The sequence below is a fragment of the Mya arenaria genome, chromosome 13 (assembly GCF_026914265.1).
Source record: "Mya arenaria isolate MELC-2E11 chromosome 13, ASM2691426v1".
In the NCBI taxonomy this organism is placed as follows: Eukaryota; Metazoa; Mollusca; class Bivalvia; order Myida; family Myidae; genus Mya; species Mya arenaria.
Genome location: NC_069134.1, coordinates 49181958 through 49202430, shown reverse-complemented (window position 1 = coordinate 49202430; position 20473 = coordinate 49181958). Strand labels below are relative to the sequence as shown.

The 20473-nt window shown below is 35.9% G+C and overlaps 2 protein-coding genes and 1 non-coding gene across 3 annotated transcripts in view; 1 reads left to right on the top strand and 2 right to left on the bottom strand.

The window, feature by feature from the left end:
- Nucleotides 1-2476: 2476 nt before the first annotated feature.
- Nucleotides 2477-7791, top strand: LOC128213324 (putative uncharacterized protein DDB_G0270496). The gene is made up of 2 exons (XM_052918929.1): nucleotides 2477-2893; nucleotides 4756-7791. Exon 2 carries the CDS (start codon nucleotides 4916-4918, stop codon nucleotides 6200-6202), a length of 1287 nt encoding a protein of 428 aa, XP_052774889.1. The 5' UTR covers nucleotides 2477-2893; nucleotides 4756-4915; the 3' UTR covers nucleotides 6203-7791.
- Nucleotides 7792-8944: 1153 nt separating this feature from the next.
- Nucleotides 8945-9021, bottom strand: Trnaq-cug (transfer RNA glutamine (anticodon CUG)). The gene has a single exon. It is a non-coding gene; the product is annotated as a tRNA-Gln (tRNA).
- A 6416-nt stretch (nucleotides 9022-15437) lies between these two features.
- Nucleotides 15438-20473, bottom strand: part of LOC128213871 (nuclear receptor-binding protein-like) — a 40144-nt gene continuing 35108 nt past the window's right edge. Inside the window, exon 15 of the mRNA XM_052919941.1 lies at nucleotides 15438-19859. Coding sequence (XP_052775901.1) covers nucleotides 19752-19859 — 108 coding nt within the window. The 3' untranslated portion in view covers nucleotides 15438-19751. The remainder of the gene's footprint in view (nucleotides 19860-20473) is intronic.

Genomic DNA, 20473 nt, shown 5'->3' with positions numbered 1-20473 from the left:
CAACACCTACACGTACGAGCAGCTCACATGTACACATACACGTACGAGCAGCTCACAGGTACACATACACGTACGAGCAGCTCACATGTACACATACACGTAAGAGCAGCTCACAGGTACACATACACGTACGAGCAGCTCACATGTACACATACACGTACAAGTAGCTCACAGGTACACCTACACGCACGAGCAGCTCACATCTACACATACACGTACCAGCAGCTCACAGGTACACATACACGTACGAGCAGCTCACATGTACACATACACGAACGAGCAGCTCCCATGTTCATATACACGTACACGTAGCACACAGATACTAATACACGTTCCACGTAGCTATCAAGCAAGCATACATGTAGAAGTTGCTCGCATGTAAAAGTTCGATTCTTATTAATACATAGAGAGGCTGTGGACGACGCGGTACATAACAGATAGCACACAGATACACGTACAAGTAGCACGAAGGTTCACCTACACGTACAAGTAGCTCACAGGTACACCTACACATTCAAGAAGCTCACAGGTACACATACATATACCAGTAGCTCACAGGTACACATACACGTTCAAGTAGCTTACAGGTACACATACACGTACACGTTGCCCACAGGTACACATACACGTACACGTTGCCCACAGGTACACATACACGTACACGTTGCCCACAGGTACACGTACAAGTAGCTCACAGGTACACCTACACGTACACGTAGCTCATAGGTACACCTACACGTACGAGTTGCTCACAGGTACACATACACGTACGTGTAGCTCACAGGTACAAATACACGTTCAAGTAGCTCACAGGTACACATACACGTTCAAGTAGCTCACAGGTACACATACACGTACAAATAGCTCACAGGTACACATACACGTACAAGTAGCTCACAGGTACACATACACGTACGAGTAGCTCACATGTACACATACACGTACAAGTAGCTCACAGGTACGCATACACGTACGAGTAGCTCACATGTACACATACACGTACGAGTTGCTCACAGGTACGCATACACGTACGAGTTGCTCACAGGTACACATACACGTACGAGTTGCTCACAGGTACGCATACACGTACAAGTAGCTCACAGGTACACATACACGTACAAGTAGCTCACAGGTACACATACACGTACAGGTAGCTCACAGGTAGACATACACGTTCAAGTAGCTCACAGGTACACGTACACGTACAAGTAGCTCACATGTACACATACACGTTCGAGTAGCTCACAGGTACACCTACACGTACGAGTAGCTCACAGGTACACATACACGTACAAGTAGCTCACAGGTACACATACACGTACAAGTAGCTTACAGGTACACATACACGTTCAAGTAGCTCACAGGTACACCTACACGTACAAGTAGCTCACAGGTACACATACACGTACAAGTAGCTCACAGGTACACAAACACGTTCAAGTAGCTCACAGGTACACATACACGTACAAGTAGCTCACAGGTACACGTTCAAGTAGCTCACAGGTACACATACACGTACAAGTAGCTCACATGTACACATACACGTTCAAGTAGTTCACAGGTACACATACACGTACAAGTAACTCACATGTACACATACACGTACGAGCAGCTCACATGTTCACATAGACGTAAAAGTAGCAAACAGGTTCACATACATCATTAAATAGTTAACGTTTAAAAGTTAACAACGATGTCGTTAATCACGATGTTAACTTTAACTTAGTTCTGAACAATCGGCCCATTGGCTAGCTTTTTTGTCAAACAAAGAAATTAATTACATTAAATTTGTAATCATTCGTGAATAAGTGGTCAACATTTTCTTATGTTCAATGGCATTATTCTCTAGTTTTCCAATACATGTGTTTCAATACATCAGCATTCAGCTGTTATTGGTTTACATCAGGTGAAGCGATAGAAACAGTGGCTGGCCCATCCAGTGGGTTTTTACACTACTTTAAGACTAATTTCCTTTTATGTCAATATTGGAAAAAAAAGGTAATAAATGCGATCAACTTGCACCATTTTGGACTAGAAATTGTAAAAACTGTCTTGGGGGAGTACCAAACCCCTCTGCCAACTGTTCAAACTTTTTAAATTTCTGTTGTGAGGTAGGTGCATATGTCAAAAGGTTTTGCCCTAGGTTACCCCCCTCACGTCAATTCCTGGAGCCGTCCCTGCATAATAACAACATTAAACCATTGCTAAACTCTGAGTGAGTAAGGGGTTTGCACAAATCGACACAATTTTGAATCGGCAATCTGCATGCTAAAATGTGTACAGTTCAAAATGGTGTGAAACAATACTCGATACATTTTTGATGATATGAAACAAAGGTATCATATAAATGTCCCTTTAAGTATTGAAGTGTTCGCTAATCGCCAATGTTTATACTCAACGTGCTCTCAAATGTGCCAATCGATAAGTCGAGGCATGGTTTCAATGTAATAAAGTCATATCCTAGTTGTATAGTAAAAACTGGGTAGAAATGATTTTGAAATTGAATATCATTCCCCTCTTGGTTTACGCTCTCAAAGGAGTTAAGTGCAATTAACAAACGCGTGTTGTATATTAATGGGATATTATTTATGAGGATTTATAGCTATTATCTCATAATTTGATTTTTCTTCATAAAGCGTAAATATTCGCTTTGCTTGATTTTGATAACCCGATAGCATAGACGCTATCGCTATCATAGGGATTAATGAATATCCATTGCGGTATCGAATGTCAGGCTAAAGAGAAATGGATAAAAAAATGAAATGGGATTAGAGAGATAGAGAGAAAAACGATCCACGATTTTGATATAAAATCAATCTAACAGAACCACAGCATGCATGAATTAAAATAAGATATCAAAAATCTGTAGTGCAATGGTTTGGACACATCGCTGGTAAGTGTATTAATTGTTTTATTTTCTAATATCATAAAAATAATTAGAGAATATATTGTATTTGATTTTAGTTTAGATTTTTTTTTGAATTAAAAGGGAACACAATAGGTGGGGAAGGTAATTTATTCTCGAAAGTTGTTTTGGTCATTTGCAAAAATCATATGTTGCCTTTATATGACAAGATTTACCCTCGCAGGCAAAATATTGGCCCCGTAGGTAAATTAACCCCAGGGGCAACTATGTGCATATAAACGCACCTATGGGGGGGGGGGGTTAATTCACTTTAGGGGCCAACTTTGCTCCAAGGCTTGAGGTGAAGTAAATTCACCCCCGTAGGTAATATTCATGTCATGTAAAAGCAGCAGTTAAGTAAATAATTTGTAAACTTTACTTACAAAAAGCTATAATTCATTCAGTTTCGTCTTGTTTTGAATAAAGATTATTTGCCTTTTGTCCGGTTACATTTTTTGCAACGTCCTTTCATTAAATTAACAAAAGCCGAAAACCATTATCGTGTCGAATAAAACTTTAATACCGTAATCGAAATTAAATCTTGCAGGAAGACTAAAGGAGTTTCAAATTTGCAGTAACAAATTTGACGCTATTATTACGGCTAATTTTCAATCCATTGTCAAAAACTTGGCACATACAAGTGTTATAGATACATTGCAGTGTTAACGTAATTTAAAAATATCAATAGTGTTATTATTGAACAGCGCATTTTAACATTCTGGCTTTAATTATACTTAAATCAGATATTTTAATAGTCTCATCGTGGTTAAAATGAGCGTGCATCCTTTTTATAACTTGAAAAACACAAAACAAAATAACTTGATTATATTTTTTAGATTTTAATCGAGGATTGAGTAATTGTTAAAACATTGTTAGTATGTACTTAAAAATGGTTTGATGCGGCGCCTTCGCATTTTTGTGTTAGTATACACTAATGATAAGAAAAGTTTTTCGTTATCTACATTATATTGTTTAAACTACCCACTGACTGGGCCAGCCACTGTTAATATATACCGCTTCACCTGATTAAAATCACGAATGGCTGACTGCTGATTTACTTAAAAAAATGAAATATTGGGTAATACGGTCTTATCATTAGACAAAGTATAGCGTTGACCACTAATGTGTTCTTCATAACACAATTACTATAAACTCTTATTGATTTAGGCACTTAATTGTGCATTTGTGTCGATCTTTTATCATATTACTTACTTTCATAAGGCATTACGTGTGTCACTGCAAAGACAATAACTACTTAGTGTTCGAAATTATATTTTGTCCAATGAAATGGCATCATTTTCTGATCTATCTCACATTTATTTTGGTAAAATCAGCAGTCAACCGTTTTTAAATCAGCTAGAGGTTCGGTCAGTAGACAAAATATAATCTTTAACATAGCTGGTAAAAGGTTGTTAGTAAAACTATGCCTTTAGATATCAAATATATAGGCCGAGTGTCTAAGACTATGCAGGTCCATATATTTTGGTAAATACATACTAATTACTTTGACCAATACTTAGTCATGGAATACACATGCGATTAGGAAGAATTCGGAAATATTTCAAAGAATAATCATCATAATAGTTGACATAGTTTGAACAAACCTCCTGACATGCAGAACAAAGGCATGATTATCGAACGCTGATTAAACATGATATTGGTATGAAATAAATTATTCATAGTTATACATGAAACTCGTAGATGTTAATACGATACCGACTGACCGGTTCAAAGTGGACTAATCAATCGGATACATGTAATTCCTAAGTCAATATCGGTGGGAAAATATTTTGATATGATGTTTTACGTAAATGGTTTGTATTTACGTACGACCTGTGGTTTCATTCCAGGATAAAAACTTCGGAGACAAAGTAGATCAGCTAAATTATCTAATAACAAACAGTTCTGCTATAGAGGTGGCGCTCTTGTAAAGATAAATTTCTTGTGATTTGGAAACAGGAATAAGAAAATATCGTATTTGATTGTATGGATATAATGTGACGTCAAGACATGTCTACGGACGACAGTGAAAGTGTGACGTCAGAAAGTAGCACGAGCACGGAAAGCGATACTGATGACGTCAGCGAAAACGCATCAGTTCGGTCTCTGGCGTTCAGGGTGAAACCAGGAAAAACGACGGCAACGATCAAATCTAAGAAATCTAAGAAAAGAGTTCGATTTAAACCCGGAGATAGCTTAGTTCTTGTGTACTGGATTCCTAATAGAGAAATGCTTGGACTTAAAAGTGGATCTGACGATTCAGATGATAGCGGTGAAGAAACCGATGACGAAGATGATGATGATGAGGATGATGTTGACGATGATGAAGATGACGACGATGAAGATGATGATGACGACGATGACGATGAGGATGATGATGATGACGATAGTGATGGTGAAAGGAAAGCTAAAGTGAAATCTAAAAAAGATAAACCTTTCGCAAGACTTATCGCAGTTAAACAAATAAACAACAGAAGGAGGTCACTTCCGGATTTAAGAAACAACATAAGGAAAACTCCTGAAAGGCCAAAATCTGCTACTACTGTTGATGTTAATCTCCAACTACAGAAATCTAAGAAACGGAATAAAAAGTTCGTTAAAAAGGATAGGAAGGAACGAGGTAAGAATTCTAAAAAGGAAGTAGTTGCAAATCTTCCTGTGATTTCTGTAAACAATAGAAAACTTCCTAAGAAGAATAAGTTGAACGCAATAAAGCCCGATATTGAAAAACCAAACAGACATAGGCGAAGTAGGGCGAGGCTGTTAGAAATAAGAGCAACCGTAGAGTCTCAAAATAGACAAGGTGTTCAAATGAGTGCTCCGAAAATGACGTATAAGAATGACGTCAGAACTTCAATTCCTGACGTCAACAATTCCTTGACTGGTACATCAAAACCGTTAACGAATCGAACCCGCCTACAACCGACCTCCTTCCGAATAACCAAACCGGATAGACCCAACTCAGGCGTCTCACATTCTACTACGGAACTTCCGGTTGAGAAACCGCGTTCCGTCGCTCACGTTGTGTCCGCGAGCTACGATTCTTTAACAAGTGTTCTTCCAAGCTCTTATGTTCAACTGACCTCCGCTCTTCAAAAACACGGAATAGTTGAAAAAGAAAGTATCACAAGACTTGACCCCGATAATATGAACGCGGCCTCAAAGCGGAACTACGGTTGGCAAATTGCCAACGGCACCATCTCTAGTCAGTCACTGCGCACACCTAGCATACTTCCGTTTTTAGACAGCCTTCAAAATTCAATTTCGGACAATAACACGATTAAGCTTCCGACTTGATTTTCGTGCCAAGTATTAATTAGGATTAAACGCTTTTTCTCATGGCAAATAGTTCAACAATTTACATTGACCGACTAACACGGAAGTGGGGTTGGGGCTGACCAAGTTATCCAGTGCAAAAAAACAACAAGTTTCAGGTTTACACAATCAGGATAGAGTGTTCTTTTTATAACATTTGTATACATCTTTACCATGTATAACATTTAGCCGATTGTTCAGAACATTGTTTAAGTTAACAATGCGAGTAACGGATTCCTTGTTAACTCTTTAACGTGAAACATTTGATTATGTGCTCACATATTGAAATAGAAACAAGTACTGCTGAAACAGTTTTCTCAAATACAGCGTATCAAAATATCAACTTCCAGATTAGTAACGATTTGAAAGTTAACAATGAGTTGTTAACTTACACAAAGTTCTGAATATTCAGTCTGTTGTCTTTTTTGCCATTAGCCACGTTGATTCAAACCATTTTTGTCAATTTATGACTGAGAGGTTTTCGCCCATCTTTTACAGATATTAGTTTAAAGCTGCACACTCACAGATTGACAGTTTTGACTTTTGTTTTACTTTTTTTCTCAGAATCAGCTGATTTTGGTGACAATGGCTTATTATTTCAATCATTATCAGATAATTGTTTGGAAAACTGCCAAAAAAACAAAAAACAACAACGAAAGCGTTAGTAACGCTTTTAGTCATAATATATCAAATTTCGAGAGTAAATATGAAAAATTGCGATCTGATCTTTTGTCAGCAGTCTTGAATCCCTGGTTTCCAGACATTTACGCAAAAAATTGCTTATTCCAAGACAAAAATATAAAAAAGCGTTGTCAAAATGGTCAATCTGTGAGAGTGCAACTTTAATGTCAATAATCCCATTCTGAAAACACATTCAAATTGATAGTTCATGTTTATTCTTAATTGGAGTGAAAAAGGAAAGTTGATTTTTTTCGCAGCTTTTTGGAATACGCAGGTGATTTTCGCTTACAACCAACACTAATAGCTGGGTGTTCTTTGATGAGTACTGGAACTGCTTCTAATAAATCGCAGCGTGTATTTTCCCAACGCACATCAGCTATACGCATTTTGCTTCAGCAGAAATCTGTTTTATTTCTGTTAAAAGTTCATATTCATGTATCTGATATCTGGCATATATGCTATAATGAGGTCTGTGGAGCTATTCACGTTACCGATACAAAATTTGATCACGAAACAAACTTTTGACAATTTTCAGAATTGACTTAGTCTATGAGAAAAAATAAAAAAGATTTATCAAAAAGATTTATCAAAATACGCTATGATTGACCTTTTTTTAGGCACGATACCTTGCAAAAACTGAAAATGTAACTAAATCCTCCACAATATTCATTTTTGCTGATTTTATACATTCCATGCCATGTTCGCTGTACGCAAAATCTTTTTACATTATATTACAAAAATATCAGGTTCTATTTGTTATTTATTGATGTTTTATGTTCAATTTTAGTTCATAATTGATATATAATTGTATGCCTATAGTGATTCTACGTTATTACTATGTAATAGACATTATAATATTACTTAATAATTGAATAAAACCAGAAAAGATTCATCGTTTTACCTATATTTAGGTCTAAAAAAAGATTTACTGTATAACCATAATTTATATGATAAAAATACTTCATCAACAGATATGTTGTGATTCGCAGTATTACAGGACATTGCTCCAGCTTGGCCTAAAAACAGGCTGGGGAACCCTACTGCCATATTCAAGTACCATGCTGCCTTTTTACTACACCCTACACCCTGCTGTGCCATTTTGTTTAATAGAGTCAATTTTCAGAAATAAGTATAAAAATGATAGACAAACATGATTTTGAAAATAACGTAAAGATACTAGCTAAGATATTCATTAGTATTGAAAGTGGTTACAACACATATACACAATAAGAATTGAACATTGGCAAGCAAGTGCCCCATAAAGCCTCAATAGTGCCCTTTCTGAACAAGCACCCTGCCCTTTTCAAATCCTAGCTGGGGCACTACAGTATTCTTAGAGTTTGACCGACCCAGATTCATGTCTGAAAAATATGGTGTTCCGGAAATATGTAACGCAGAGCAAACCGACAACTGACGAGTTGTCTTTCTTGTCATTTGTATCTAAAGTGGTGACGTCCATGGATATCACAAGGCGTTCAATCAATACATCTATAAAATGCAATATTTTTTTATATTCATGAAAGTTTGATTTTGATAATGTTTTGCTAGAATATAGAGATTAGCCTATATTTTGTATCAAGAACCTTGCCATTCCCTTAAAGGGACTTGCTTATGTTTTGGCATCAAAACCGCTCATGTTATGGCAGCAGTATTTCCCCGTGTATTCATTTGAAAACTTAACTGTTATACATTTTGATACCGAAATGGTAGAAGAAAATACATTTTAATCATATAAAAATAGTCTGCTTTTAGTTGGGTGCAAAACAACGCCGGTACAGTCAATGAAAAATAGAAAACTGACAACAAAACCCACAAGGACTCATACTTTATCATGGTGGTGTTAATAGTTTATACTCCGGGTCCCGGCGTGAGCACATTGAAGGGTCCCAGAGTGACAGTTCAACCATCGCACACCTATCCTGGGCAGAACCAGTACTGGGTGCCTTCACCTCTGCAAGGAACTGACAACTTCTGTACATGCAAGGGACAGTGGTACAGTGCGAATGGTCGTAGAAAGGATTTCATAACCAATCACAACAGAAGTGACCTGGTCCGCCCGGGAATCGAACCCGGGTTGTTCGATTCAGAGTCCAACGCTCTACCGATTGAGCTAACCGGGCGGTTAATATCTATTAATATACTTTATCATTAGGATAACTTAACCTTTTAATCCTTTTGTTGAATCGCGTGACTGGCGCTTTTCAAAATCATGGACTTCAAAGACAATATTTGAGCATATATCAACATTTGTTGAAGGGTTCCACCCATCAGTATCTTAGTTTTAACACTCCTAATGATTTACCACACTTTGTTTTGTCATACAAAAAAGTGCATTTTACAAAAAAAACATGAGTGTGTCCCTTTAAATCATGAATCTGAAAACCTGATGACGCATATTGTGATCTTTACTTGGGGATTAGCATCTATAAAGTTCTATAGACATAATCTGCGTTAAGGAAACTTCAATGCGCAAAAAAGTCCTGAACTGAACCGGTATATGATATAAAATCAAATACTTTTAACAAGATGCACTCTTACTCCCAAATAAGATTTATCACAATTTATAATATTGTTTCAATATTCCAAAATGGTTGAATAAATATAAAAAAACAATGGTTTTTACGAAGGATACCGAGTTTAATTTTAAGCATTGGGCATGAAACACGGTATGACACCTTATGAGACTATAGAAGACCACAGTAAATCTTAAAGCATTCGCCAATCATTTAATATTGTTTGCGCTTTCTGCTATGAAATACACGGTTACAATCTTGTTATCAGCAATTAAGACTTTCCATAAAAGCATTATTTAGTAAGTAGTTAAAGATTTATCAGTCAAAATTGATGTTTGTTATACATGTCTATGCATTGATTTTGAATAAGAGTGTCACTTTAAAGATGCACTCTTACTTCCACATGTAACACAGTTAATACAATATTTTTGATTTACCGAAAAGGATGAATTCAAATCGAAGACAATGGTTAGAATATGAAGGATACCGTGTTTAATTTGAAAGAAATGTGCAGAAAAACATGGTATTTCTACATTATGCATTCTCATTTATCAGTAGTTTGATAATAATTAATCTAACATACGCATAGCATCATCACTCTGGTGTACAAGAATGACATAATGAGACATAAGTCGATCACTGTAAATCTTTTAGGACCCACCAGTCAAATACACGGTTAAAATCTTGTTATCAGTAATTAATAGTTTTCATAAATGCATTATTTAGTAAGTAGTTAAAGGTTTATCAGTCAAAATGTATGTTTGTTATACATGTCTATGTATTGATATTAAATACGGGTGTCATCCGTGGTTTAGTTGTTACACACTTGACTATCAATCCAGGGGTCGCATGCTTGATTCCCCGCCGAATTATTTATCACAAACTAATCGTATTCCAGGAGTGACGTTAAATGGTGGACCGTGTGACAGTGCTATACACTGGTGCACGTTAAATAACCAGGGTAGTTGTAACCAGGGTTACATTCAGTATGTGCGCTATGTTCCAAAAAACATAAAATGACTAACAATCTTAGCAGAGCACTCGTCGAATAGGCAAGGCCCGTGTACGTGCGAGTATAAAAAAAGCTTTAACGCCACCGTGTCACTTTAAATGAATTTTCTCAATCGAAACGGGAAAGTAACACGTTCGTCTCGAGAAGGCACATAGAAATTCCTCGCTTGTTAGCAAACCCCATACATTGATAACATACCAAGTGGAAAGTTTGGGCCTCTTCATGAACTCCTGGACGATTTTAACAGCACAAAGGATCAATATCCCTCTGAGTTATTCATGAAACTTTATTTATAAGTGTTAATAAAAGCCTAAATCTCATAAGACCTGGTGGATTTCTTATTAATTGGAGTTGAACAATCAAAATCACATGAATATTTATTTAACCCATATAAATAAACAATTGAATAAACTTGAAATTTTAAATTGTAATGCCTTATAATATACAATCCTTTAAAATGAAGAGTTTGGTCTACATGTATTTGCGATTTCAAATACGCGGTAAATTTACGAACTAGAAAATAAATCTGCATTTCAGTGGAATGGTATATATCTAAGAAGTACTTCGGTATATTTATGGCATTCAAAAAAGCGCTGATTTCAATGCGGGTTATCTCTGAACAAACATCCAATGATAAAAATAATCTCCATTATTCGATCAGATATTAAAAGAGGTTGAAACGCCTTGCACGAAATAATGGAAAACTTGTTCGTTTAAGTTTAAAGATCCTATGTTATCAGTTGATTTAGCGTGATTGCACTTTTTTGTGGCTCGCTTATTGACACAAAAAGTCGTCAACACGGTTTCCCTCAATAAATATCGATACAAATTTCGTAGGAAAGTTCAATTAACATTATAAATGGCAGATTGATAATTTCAAACATATAAAAAGGCGATTTGAGCATATGGTACACAGTTCGACTGATTTATTTGTACAAGATATAGAATACTAATGAGTTTTATATCGAAATGCACTATAATTTAAAACTTCTATTTATCAATGCCAAAAATAGGTTTTCAATAAGCTAGGAGATGTAAACTTTTTAATTGAAATTTAAATGAGTTCCATTAACACTTGAGTGTGATTAAAAGTAAGTATATTTAACTTTTAAATTTGACATTTGAATTTTAAAGTCGAACTGAAGTGCACGGTCGACTATTGAAATTGTTTGAGAATTTAGAGTTACAGCGTTTTGTGGAAAAACAATGTGTTGTTACTTGTCACTTTAATCCAGTGATGACTTGTCCCGATGATTGCATGCTTGTTGTTGTTAAGTTTATAAAGGTCTGTCCGCGCCCTTTAATGGGCTTGTGGCGGATCCGTGGCCTAGTGGTAGCAATCTTGACTTTAAGTAACAGGGTCGCAGGTTTGATTCCCCGCCACACCACTAAAACAAAGTTTACTGCTCTCATATTTTATGCCTATTTGTTTTACGAGTGTGAAACCATTTCTTACAAAATTATGTTACTCATTCTCGTTTGCACGATGTTGCGTGAGAGTGTGGTCTTGAATTAAAGGGGAAACCGGAGTATTCGAAGGACAACCCACAACACGGTCCGGCTTGGTGACCACGAACCAAACTGACAAACGCCAATACCTAGAATCGAACCCGGGACGTCATAGTGAGAGGCGAGTGCGCTAACCACTGCGCTAACCGGACATATTATTATGTTATACTGTTTTTTGCATTGAGATAAATCAAAAATAGGCAGATATGAAAAAGTGTCAAATATGGAAATAATTTTGAAATCGATTTCCAGCTGATTCTAAATGCGGACGATTATGTTTGACTAAAGCGACAATGGACGTTTTAAGTTGTTAAGTCAAACATAGAAAACATAGAAAGTTTTCAGAGTTCAAAGTACTTCCACTGGTAAGACGACAAATCAATGTGACTGCAAATATTTGTATACATGCAATAGACGATTAAATCGGTCACTTTATTAAAAACTGACAAGTACTGTCAACATAGAGACTAAACCAATCCATTATAATTCGGAATAAATAGCGTAAGTAATTGCTGAACTTTTTCACGCCTACTAAACGCTAGCTAGCAGATCTCAAAATATGTAGAAGTTTAAATCGGCTGAAAGCTTCTGTCGATAAAATGCGTACTATATTAAAACAAAATCTTAGCCAACCTGTAATAAGTGTTCTTTTACGGGTCTACATTCTCCGATTTTCGAAATAATTATGTTTATTTGATAATATTTTTTTAGATAAAATATCAGTTATACTATCTTGCGTACAAATAAACAAAAGGCACAGCTATACCGTGGGTATGTTGACAGCTCTTTTCTTCCATCGCCGGGTATCCCCGATACACAGTGTGTGTATACTACGCGATAAGTTGTGGAGCACTGATAAAACATTATTTTTTAAGCAAGTTTGTCGAAGTGTTTGAGGAAACTAATCACCTAATCAAATTCTAGTAATCGTAGAAAGGCGGGGCTTGGGGGTGCCCTTTGTGTCATTTAAATAGTGAAGAAAAAGAAAACTTATCATTGGTTTAAGTCTTAATTCGAAACAAAATGGTGCCTTTCGATGTAGAATTTATGACGTAATTTATCACGTGGTATACACACACTGATACATGATAACTAAGACGCTATGCTTCTTTGTTGGTGATTTGGATAAAAAAAATCATGAACAACTAATGAGGCGATTTCATTGGTTCCGCAATGTACAAGATGCTTTCCCCTTGACTAATATCCTGGCGAAAGCCAGAATTTAAACAGGTCCGCCTTTTTAGGACAATAATATTTCCCAGCAGTCAAGACCACTCGGCCATGGAGGCTACTGATACTACAGGGTTATTGAATAGTTTATTGTAACATGTGAGTTTATTGAAAGAATGGTGAGATTTTGTCAGTCGATTGCTCACCATATTTACGAAGTGTAACGAAATTACGTACCGTGGTTGCCGATGTTTTTTTTTCGTTCCACCTTTGGAGTAATGGAGCTGGCGTTTAGTAGGCGTGCTTTTGCAGTTTGCTAAATGAAAATCCTATATAAGGCTTACGTTGGTGAATGTAGACTTTTAGCTAAAATAGCATGTATAACAGGTTGGACAATATTTAGAGGCCTAGTTTATGGACTTTCTGAGATGATAAGCCCCAGCTTTGTATCATATGTGTGTTGCTTTGGTTTCACATTCCTGTGTTTTGTGTATTTGATAATGACCAATTATGGCCGTGTTCAAAGATGATTTCCGTACTTCTGAGCTATAAATGTAAACAAGACTATTGCATGTCCACCACTCATTATCTTACTGGTGAACTATAAATGAAAAGAATGCCATTGCATTTCCATACCTCATTATAGAAATGCCGCACTGCGACGAAACCAGGTTTTTAATATGGGCAATCAGAGATAATAGCCAATTATTTTCTTGTTTAAGTTACGGAAAAGTAGCAGCCTTAAGAAAAAGGGCGAAAACCATTTTTTTAATTTAAGTTTACAGTGACCTTGACCCCCCTCCTTCCCCTAAAAAAACAATCACAAGCTATCTCTTCACATAGGGTACCTACACACCAACTTTCATCACTTTCCATCAATTCTTGCTGCAATTGTCGGGCGGAAATCATTTTCTATTTTAGTGGCAGTGACCTTAACCTTGACCTGCCCCCACCCACAAGCTAGCTTTTCACCTAAGCTCCCTACACACTATTTTTCATCATTATCCATCAATTCTCACAGTTATTGGGAGGAAACCTTTTTTTCCTTTTTTAGAAACAGTGAACTTGACTTTGACACCAAACCTCACAAAGCAATCCTAAGCTAAATCTTGACATAAGCTACCTACATATCAACTTTCTTTAATAGCCATCAGTTCTAACGGAAATTATTGGGTCGAAACCTTTATATCTACTTAAATTACAGTGACCTTGACCCAATCTGCGTTAAATGCAATCCCAAGCTAGCTCGTGACATAAGCTACCTAATCACCAACTTTCATTAATAACCATCAATTCCTTGACCTTGACCTGGCCCTACATTCAAAGCCATCCCAAGCTAGCTCTTCACCTAAGCTCCCTACAGACCATTTTTCATCATTGGGTGGAAACCTTTTGCCTTTTTTAGTAACAGTGAATTAAACTTTGACACCAAACCCTGCAAAAGCAATCCTAAGCTAGCTCTTCGCATAAGCTACCTACAGACCAACTTTCATCACTACCTATTAATTCTCAAGTTATTGGGCTTAAACCGTTTTTCTATTTGTAACAACAGTGACTTGACCTTCACCCCCCCCCCCCCCCCCCCCCAATTAAAGCAATCCCAAACTAGCTCTTTACAAAAGCTACATACACACTAACTTTCATTACTATCAATGAATTCTCACAAAGGTTATTGGGCAGAAACCACTTTACTTTATTTAGTAACAGTGACCTTGACCCCAACCCCTCATAAGTCATCCATAACCAGCGCTTCACATAAGCTACCTACACACCAACTTTCATCACTATCTATCAACCTTACCTAGTTATTAGGCAGAAACCATTTTTGCATTTTAGTGACAGTGACCTTGACCTTTGACCCACCCCCCTGAAAAGCAATCCCAATCTAGCTCTTTACATAAGTTACCTTCACACCAACTTTCATGCTAGCTCAAGTTATTGAGCAGAAACCAATGTTTGATGCCGCCCGTCCAGCTACATCCCCATTCTAATAAACTGGTTTCCGGTTAGCGCACTCCCTTCTCACCAAGGCGACCCGGTTTCGATTCCCGGCCTGGGCGCATGCGAGTTTGGTTAGTGGTCACCAAGCTGGATAAGTAGGTTTTCTCCGGGTACTCCGGTTACCCCCACAACACAAGACCACACTCTCGCGCAATATCGTGCCAACGAGAGAGACTTAGTATTAGCTTTCATAGTTTTTGAACACAATCGTTGTAAAATATAATTATAACCTTTAAACTAAGTTTCTTCACTGAAAACCTGGTTTAAAAGACTATTAAAATCATAACTCATTACTGTACTGTTGAGCTATAAATGAAAACAAGACTTTGGCATTTCCATAACTCATTATGAGTCACATGGTTTTAATTTTGATAGCACAAATTGAAACTTTTAACAATGCACCATATACAAAAGGACATTTATCGACGTCATATTTAATTTTTAGTATAAATACAGACAAAGATCAACACTATATGTTCCTTTATCAATGAATGCAGATCTATAAAAGTTAACTTCAAAAAGCTTTTGCCATTTGAAATCAAGTCAACAGCACTTAAATAGGTAATACCAACACAACACAATCAAAGTACCTTTAAGTCCATGTTAATACTAAATAAACATTGAACTTTGCCTAGTCCCTCTATGTTCTAAGGCTAAATTTACGAGTAGGCTGTAACAGTGTGTGTATACCACGTGATAAATTGCGTCATAAATGCTAAGTCGGAAGGCTATATTTTGCTTCTGAATGAAGACTTTTAACGAGGATAACTTTACTATTTCTTCCCCATTATAAATGAAACATAACACAGTCTACGCCACTTACTGAACCCCGCTTTCAGACCCTTACCAGAGTTTGATTGAGAGATTACTTTCTTAAAACACTTCGACAAACCTTTCCGCAAAACCACCGCCTGATGGAGCTCAGTTTATTTTGGAAACAGGTTTGTCGAAGTGTTGGAAGAAAATAATTACATGTACCTAATAAAACTCCAGTAATAAAAGGAAGGCGGGGCTTTTCAAGCGGCAAAGACTGCATTTTGTTTCGTTTAAAATGGTGAAGAAAAAGAAAAGATATCTTTGTTTTAAGCCTTAATTTTAAGCAAAATGTTGCCTTCCGACATAGCATATATGACGTAGTTTAACACGTGGTATACACACACTTTGTAAGCTGGATCTAACAGCTGATAATTGTCAAACCTAGAAACCATCCAGGTCTGTTTGAGTACAAGGGGTCAAGCCAAAAGCAGAGCAAACGGGATAAGACCCTTTTTAAAAATGTTTACAAAGTCATTTATATTCATATCAAGTACTTCCTACTGCTTTAATTCAAATGTCCAAGCAAAAAACAGTATTTACAACTGTACAATAAATCATCTGAAGTTAACAGCTCTAAATCTTGATATCAGTATTAATCCTAAAGTAAAGAACTCCTGAAGCAATCAGAAAATTGGTATTGTTATTTTTAATTAACATTTATAAACTTGCACAAAAATGGACTTAGCTGAAGTGAAAGAAATCAAATAATCACATGACAAACTCTATGACCTCAAATATGGTTGTTAAATGGGCTAGACACCAGATATCACAAAAGCAAGAAAAAAAAGAAAATTGTCAAAAATTTACATAAAATTTACATCGTTGTGTACAACGCATTGTCTGGTGTATCCCATCGCTTATGACACATGCATCTTTCGCAGTTATTACACATTTTTCTAAATCGAAATTTACTGGGGATGTCTACCCCGTTTATCCCAGTAAGTTTAAAAATAGCATTGGTATATTAATCTGTACTCATAAACAGATATGATTTAAATTGGGAAGCCATTACATGCTATTTTTAAACAGGGAAACACATATGAGACAGCAACAGGATTGTTGTGTTTATTATTTTAATCATGAATTATCGGCCTCCTACTAGCTTGCATGTACAATTCTAGGCTTGCTTAAAGCTGCACTCTCACAGATTGAACGTTTTGACAACATTTTTTTTGTCTTGGAACGAGTTATTTTTTGCGAAAATCCATGGAAACCAGTTACTTACTAGTATATAAGACTGCTGACAAAAACTAGATCACAGATTTTTATATTTAAGTTCAAGAATTAATATTTTATGCATTTTTCTTAAACCGTTAATATTTTATGCATTTTTCTGCCGTAATACATAAATTTTCGAACGGAAATATGCAACTCTGCAATCTGATCTTTTATCATTGGTTTGCAGATATTTACGCAAAAAAATGCTCTTCCCAAGACAAAAAATAAAAAAAAGTTGTAAAAAAGATCTGTGAGAGTGCAGCTTTAAGGAAATACTTTATTTGCCGATTTTGGAACCACCTGGTGTCTAGCACCTTTAATGTGTCAGAATTCATTCTAGGTGGTGCAAATCAACATATGTATCAACAAGTGAACAAAATATATAGAATAATACATCATTTCACGATATTCAAATAAGTATTGCACGAAAGATTATTAACATATAAATATTCTTGGATGTTTGATATATTATGGTAATACATAAACACAAGTGTTATAATAATACTGAAATTATATACCAGTACAAATGGAAATGAACAAACAAAAGAGAAATAAATGCAACCAAGAGTTATATGTAAAACAACATGCCCCTAAATGAATGTTACATAGATCATCAAGTTAGCGCAGTGGTTGAAACACTGGCTTCTCACCTAGGCAACCCTGGTCGATTACTGGCCTTAGTGCATGTGAGTTTGGTTGGTGGTCAACAACCAGACAAGTGGGTTTTTACTAGTTTTCCCCACAACAAAAGGCCACAGGCTTGCTCAATATCATGTCAATAAGAGTGACTTAGCACAACTTAGCATAACTTAATTTACATTTGTTGTAAATTCAATCAAGTTTAAACTATACTTTTTAAAACGACCTTGGCCATGACCTATAACTTAAACCTGTGTACATCTTCAAATGTATGTATACCATTGGGCGGATTGTTCAGAGCTTTGTTAAAGTTAACAACGTGATCAATGGCATTGTTGTTAACTTTTAAACATGAAATATTTGATGATGTGATCACATATTTAAAAATAACCAAGCACAGCTAGAACAGCTATCTCTAATCTTGTAAGAAAGACAGCAGATCACAAGTGTATCAATAAAACTTTCAGAGCAGAACCATATGAATGTAAAAGCTGCACTCTCACAGATTGAACATCTTAACAACTTTATTTTTTGTCTTGGAACGAGCCAATTTTTGGGAAATTCCATGGAAACCAGTTATATAAGACTGCTGACAAAAAATTAGATCGCAGATCTTTATATTTAAGTTAAAAAAATTAATGTTTTATGCATTTTTCTAAAACCATTAGTAACGGTTTAAGTCATAAAACATTAATTTTCGAATGGAAATATGGAAAACTACAATCTGATTTTTTGTCAGCAATCTTATATCATTGGTTTGAAGATGTTTACCTAAAAATTTGCTCTTTCCATGACAAAAAAATAAAATGATGTTAAAACGGTAAATCTGTGAGAGTGCAGCTTTAACAACAATGGCGTTAACAAAGCTATTAACTGTAACAAAGTTCTGGACAATGGGCTCTGACTAATTCAAATTTCAAAAGAACTTCTACAGAAATGTATGTAATGCCCTGTTGAATGAACAAATCTGGTCTTTAGTTCAACCATATTTATGTTTACATCACTATGAACTCATCATATAATTATTTACAAAAAGTCAGAAACTGATTGAAATGCATACCCAGTCGAAACTGGTTAGCTCGATATCCCAGGGACCGGCCTAATACTTCGAGCCTCACGAATATCGAGCCAAGCAGGAATGCTTACATAGAGTTAAAAATAATCAGTCCTTTCATCAAGTTCGAGCCAACAAGAAAAATCAAGCCATGCAAATCGGGCCTACAGGTTGACTGTACAAGCAGCAGTCGAAATAAGCTCAATCCTGCAATTGTAATGTGCATTTCCGGCTTGCTCAAATTTTAGATTTGTATACTTGGGCTCGTGGAAAATTTTCATACCAAACACTAGAGTGTAATTCGGTCTTGTTCAACATAAAGTCTAATTAACAGTTAGTCTATAAGTCACAAAACGGAAAATTCAATTCCATACAAATATGTCAATTTCATAAATGATATTAATTAACTATGATACAAAAGGATTGACATCAGTAAAACCCATGAATATAATAGATTGTCATTGTGTTACACAAGGGAAAAACAAGCTTTGCAGTTTGAAAATCAAAGTAGGGAAAATTTCACAAAAATCTTGACCGAAAAAGTCACGTTCAAACACAAGGAATGTCATCAATAATGTCATACAGATAATAACCCATTTTGGAACTTTACAAATTAAAGTTTAATCAGTTGCACCCTAATAACCTAGTCAAAAAAGAAAACTTTAATAGTAATATTTTCAGCTAGCGTCCACAAATTTTGAACCAGTCTACAAATTTTGAACCAGTCCACAAATTTTGGACCAGTCCACAAATTTTGAACCAGTCTATTGTTACTGTCATTATGTCATGTGACTGATTAAGGGCACCTGCTTGGTTGTTAAACTTGGATACTGATGACAGTGACTTTCAGAATACCATAGACTGGTCCTGTCAGGGTTTCTTCAGTCAACTCCCACAAAACTATAAACCAGTCTACCCTCATGAGACAGTTATTGGGGCACCAGTCTGTTGCTCTTGGATATTGTTGACAGGATTAGCTCCTTGCAGCTCTTTGGTCAAGAAGGTAGCTAAATTTTCTCTGTCTTCCTGCAAACAACATAATGATGCAGATTTAAAATGTTTGAGGCAAAAGAAAAGTCAGCCCTATGAGAATTCAATCTTAAAGGCGGCACACCATAGGTTGATTCATTTGACTTTAATGATTAAAAACAAAAAAGCATATGATTTAGGTATAGATAAAAAGAAAAAAGTTAATCTTTTTGAATGGGTTTTCTAAACATCGAAGATGTTAGCTTTTAGCTCGTTTTACGAGTTTAAGCATGTGTGTGTGTGTACGACCATAGAATTGTCCTCTCATGGTAAAATTTAGAAAATCTCAATTTTTCCATATTTACAATTATTTTAATAGAGGACAATATATACATGTTTTGCATTATCATTGCAATAACATTTTTGAAACTTTCCTTACAATATGGTAGGAGTAAGGGGGAAGGTTGGTGGGAAATTATACATTATATATTAAATTCAAATTCATTTTTTGTTGATATCTATAAAAATGTTTAATTTGATAATGCAAATCTCTATATCCCAATGGTTGTAAATTTCCCAGTTAAACAAGAGCTGTCATAAGACAGCGCGCTCCACTACGCCGCTTTAACTTAGGATAGAATACAATAATGATGCATGTGCCTGTCAAAAGT

Bases quoted from the DNA above. Each gene is read 5' to 3' on its own strand.
- LOC128213324 (XM_052918929.1), top strand. From the start codon at position 4,916: ATGTCTACGGACGACAGTGAAAGTGTGACGTCAGAAAGTAGCACGAGC.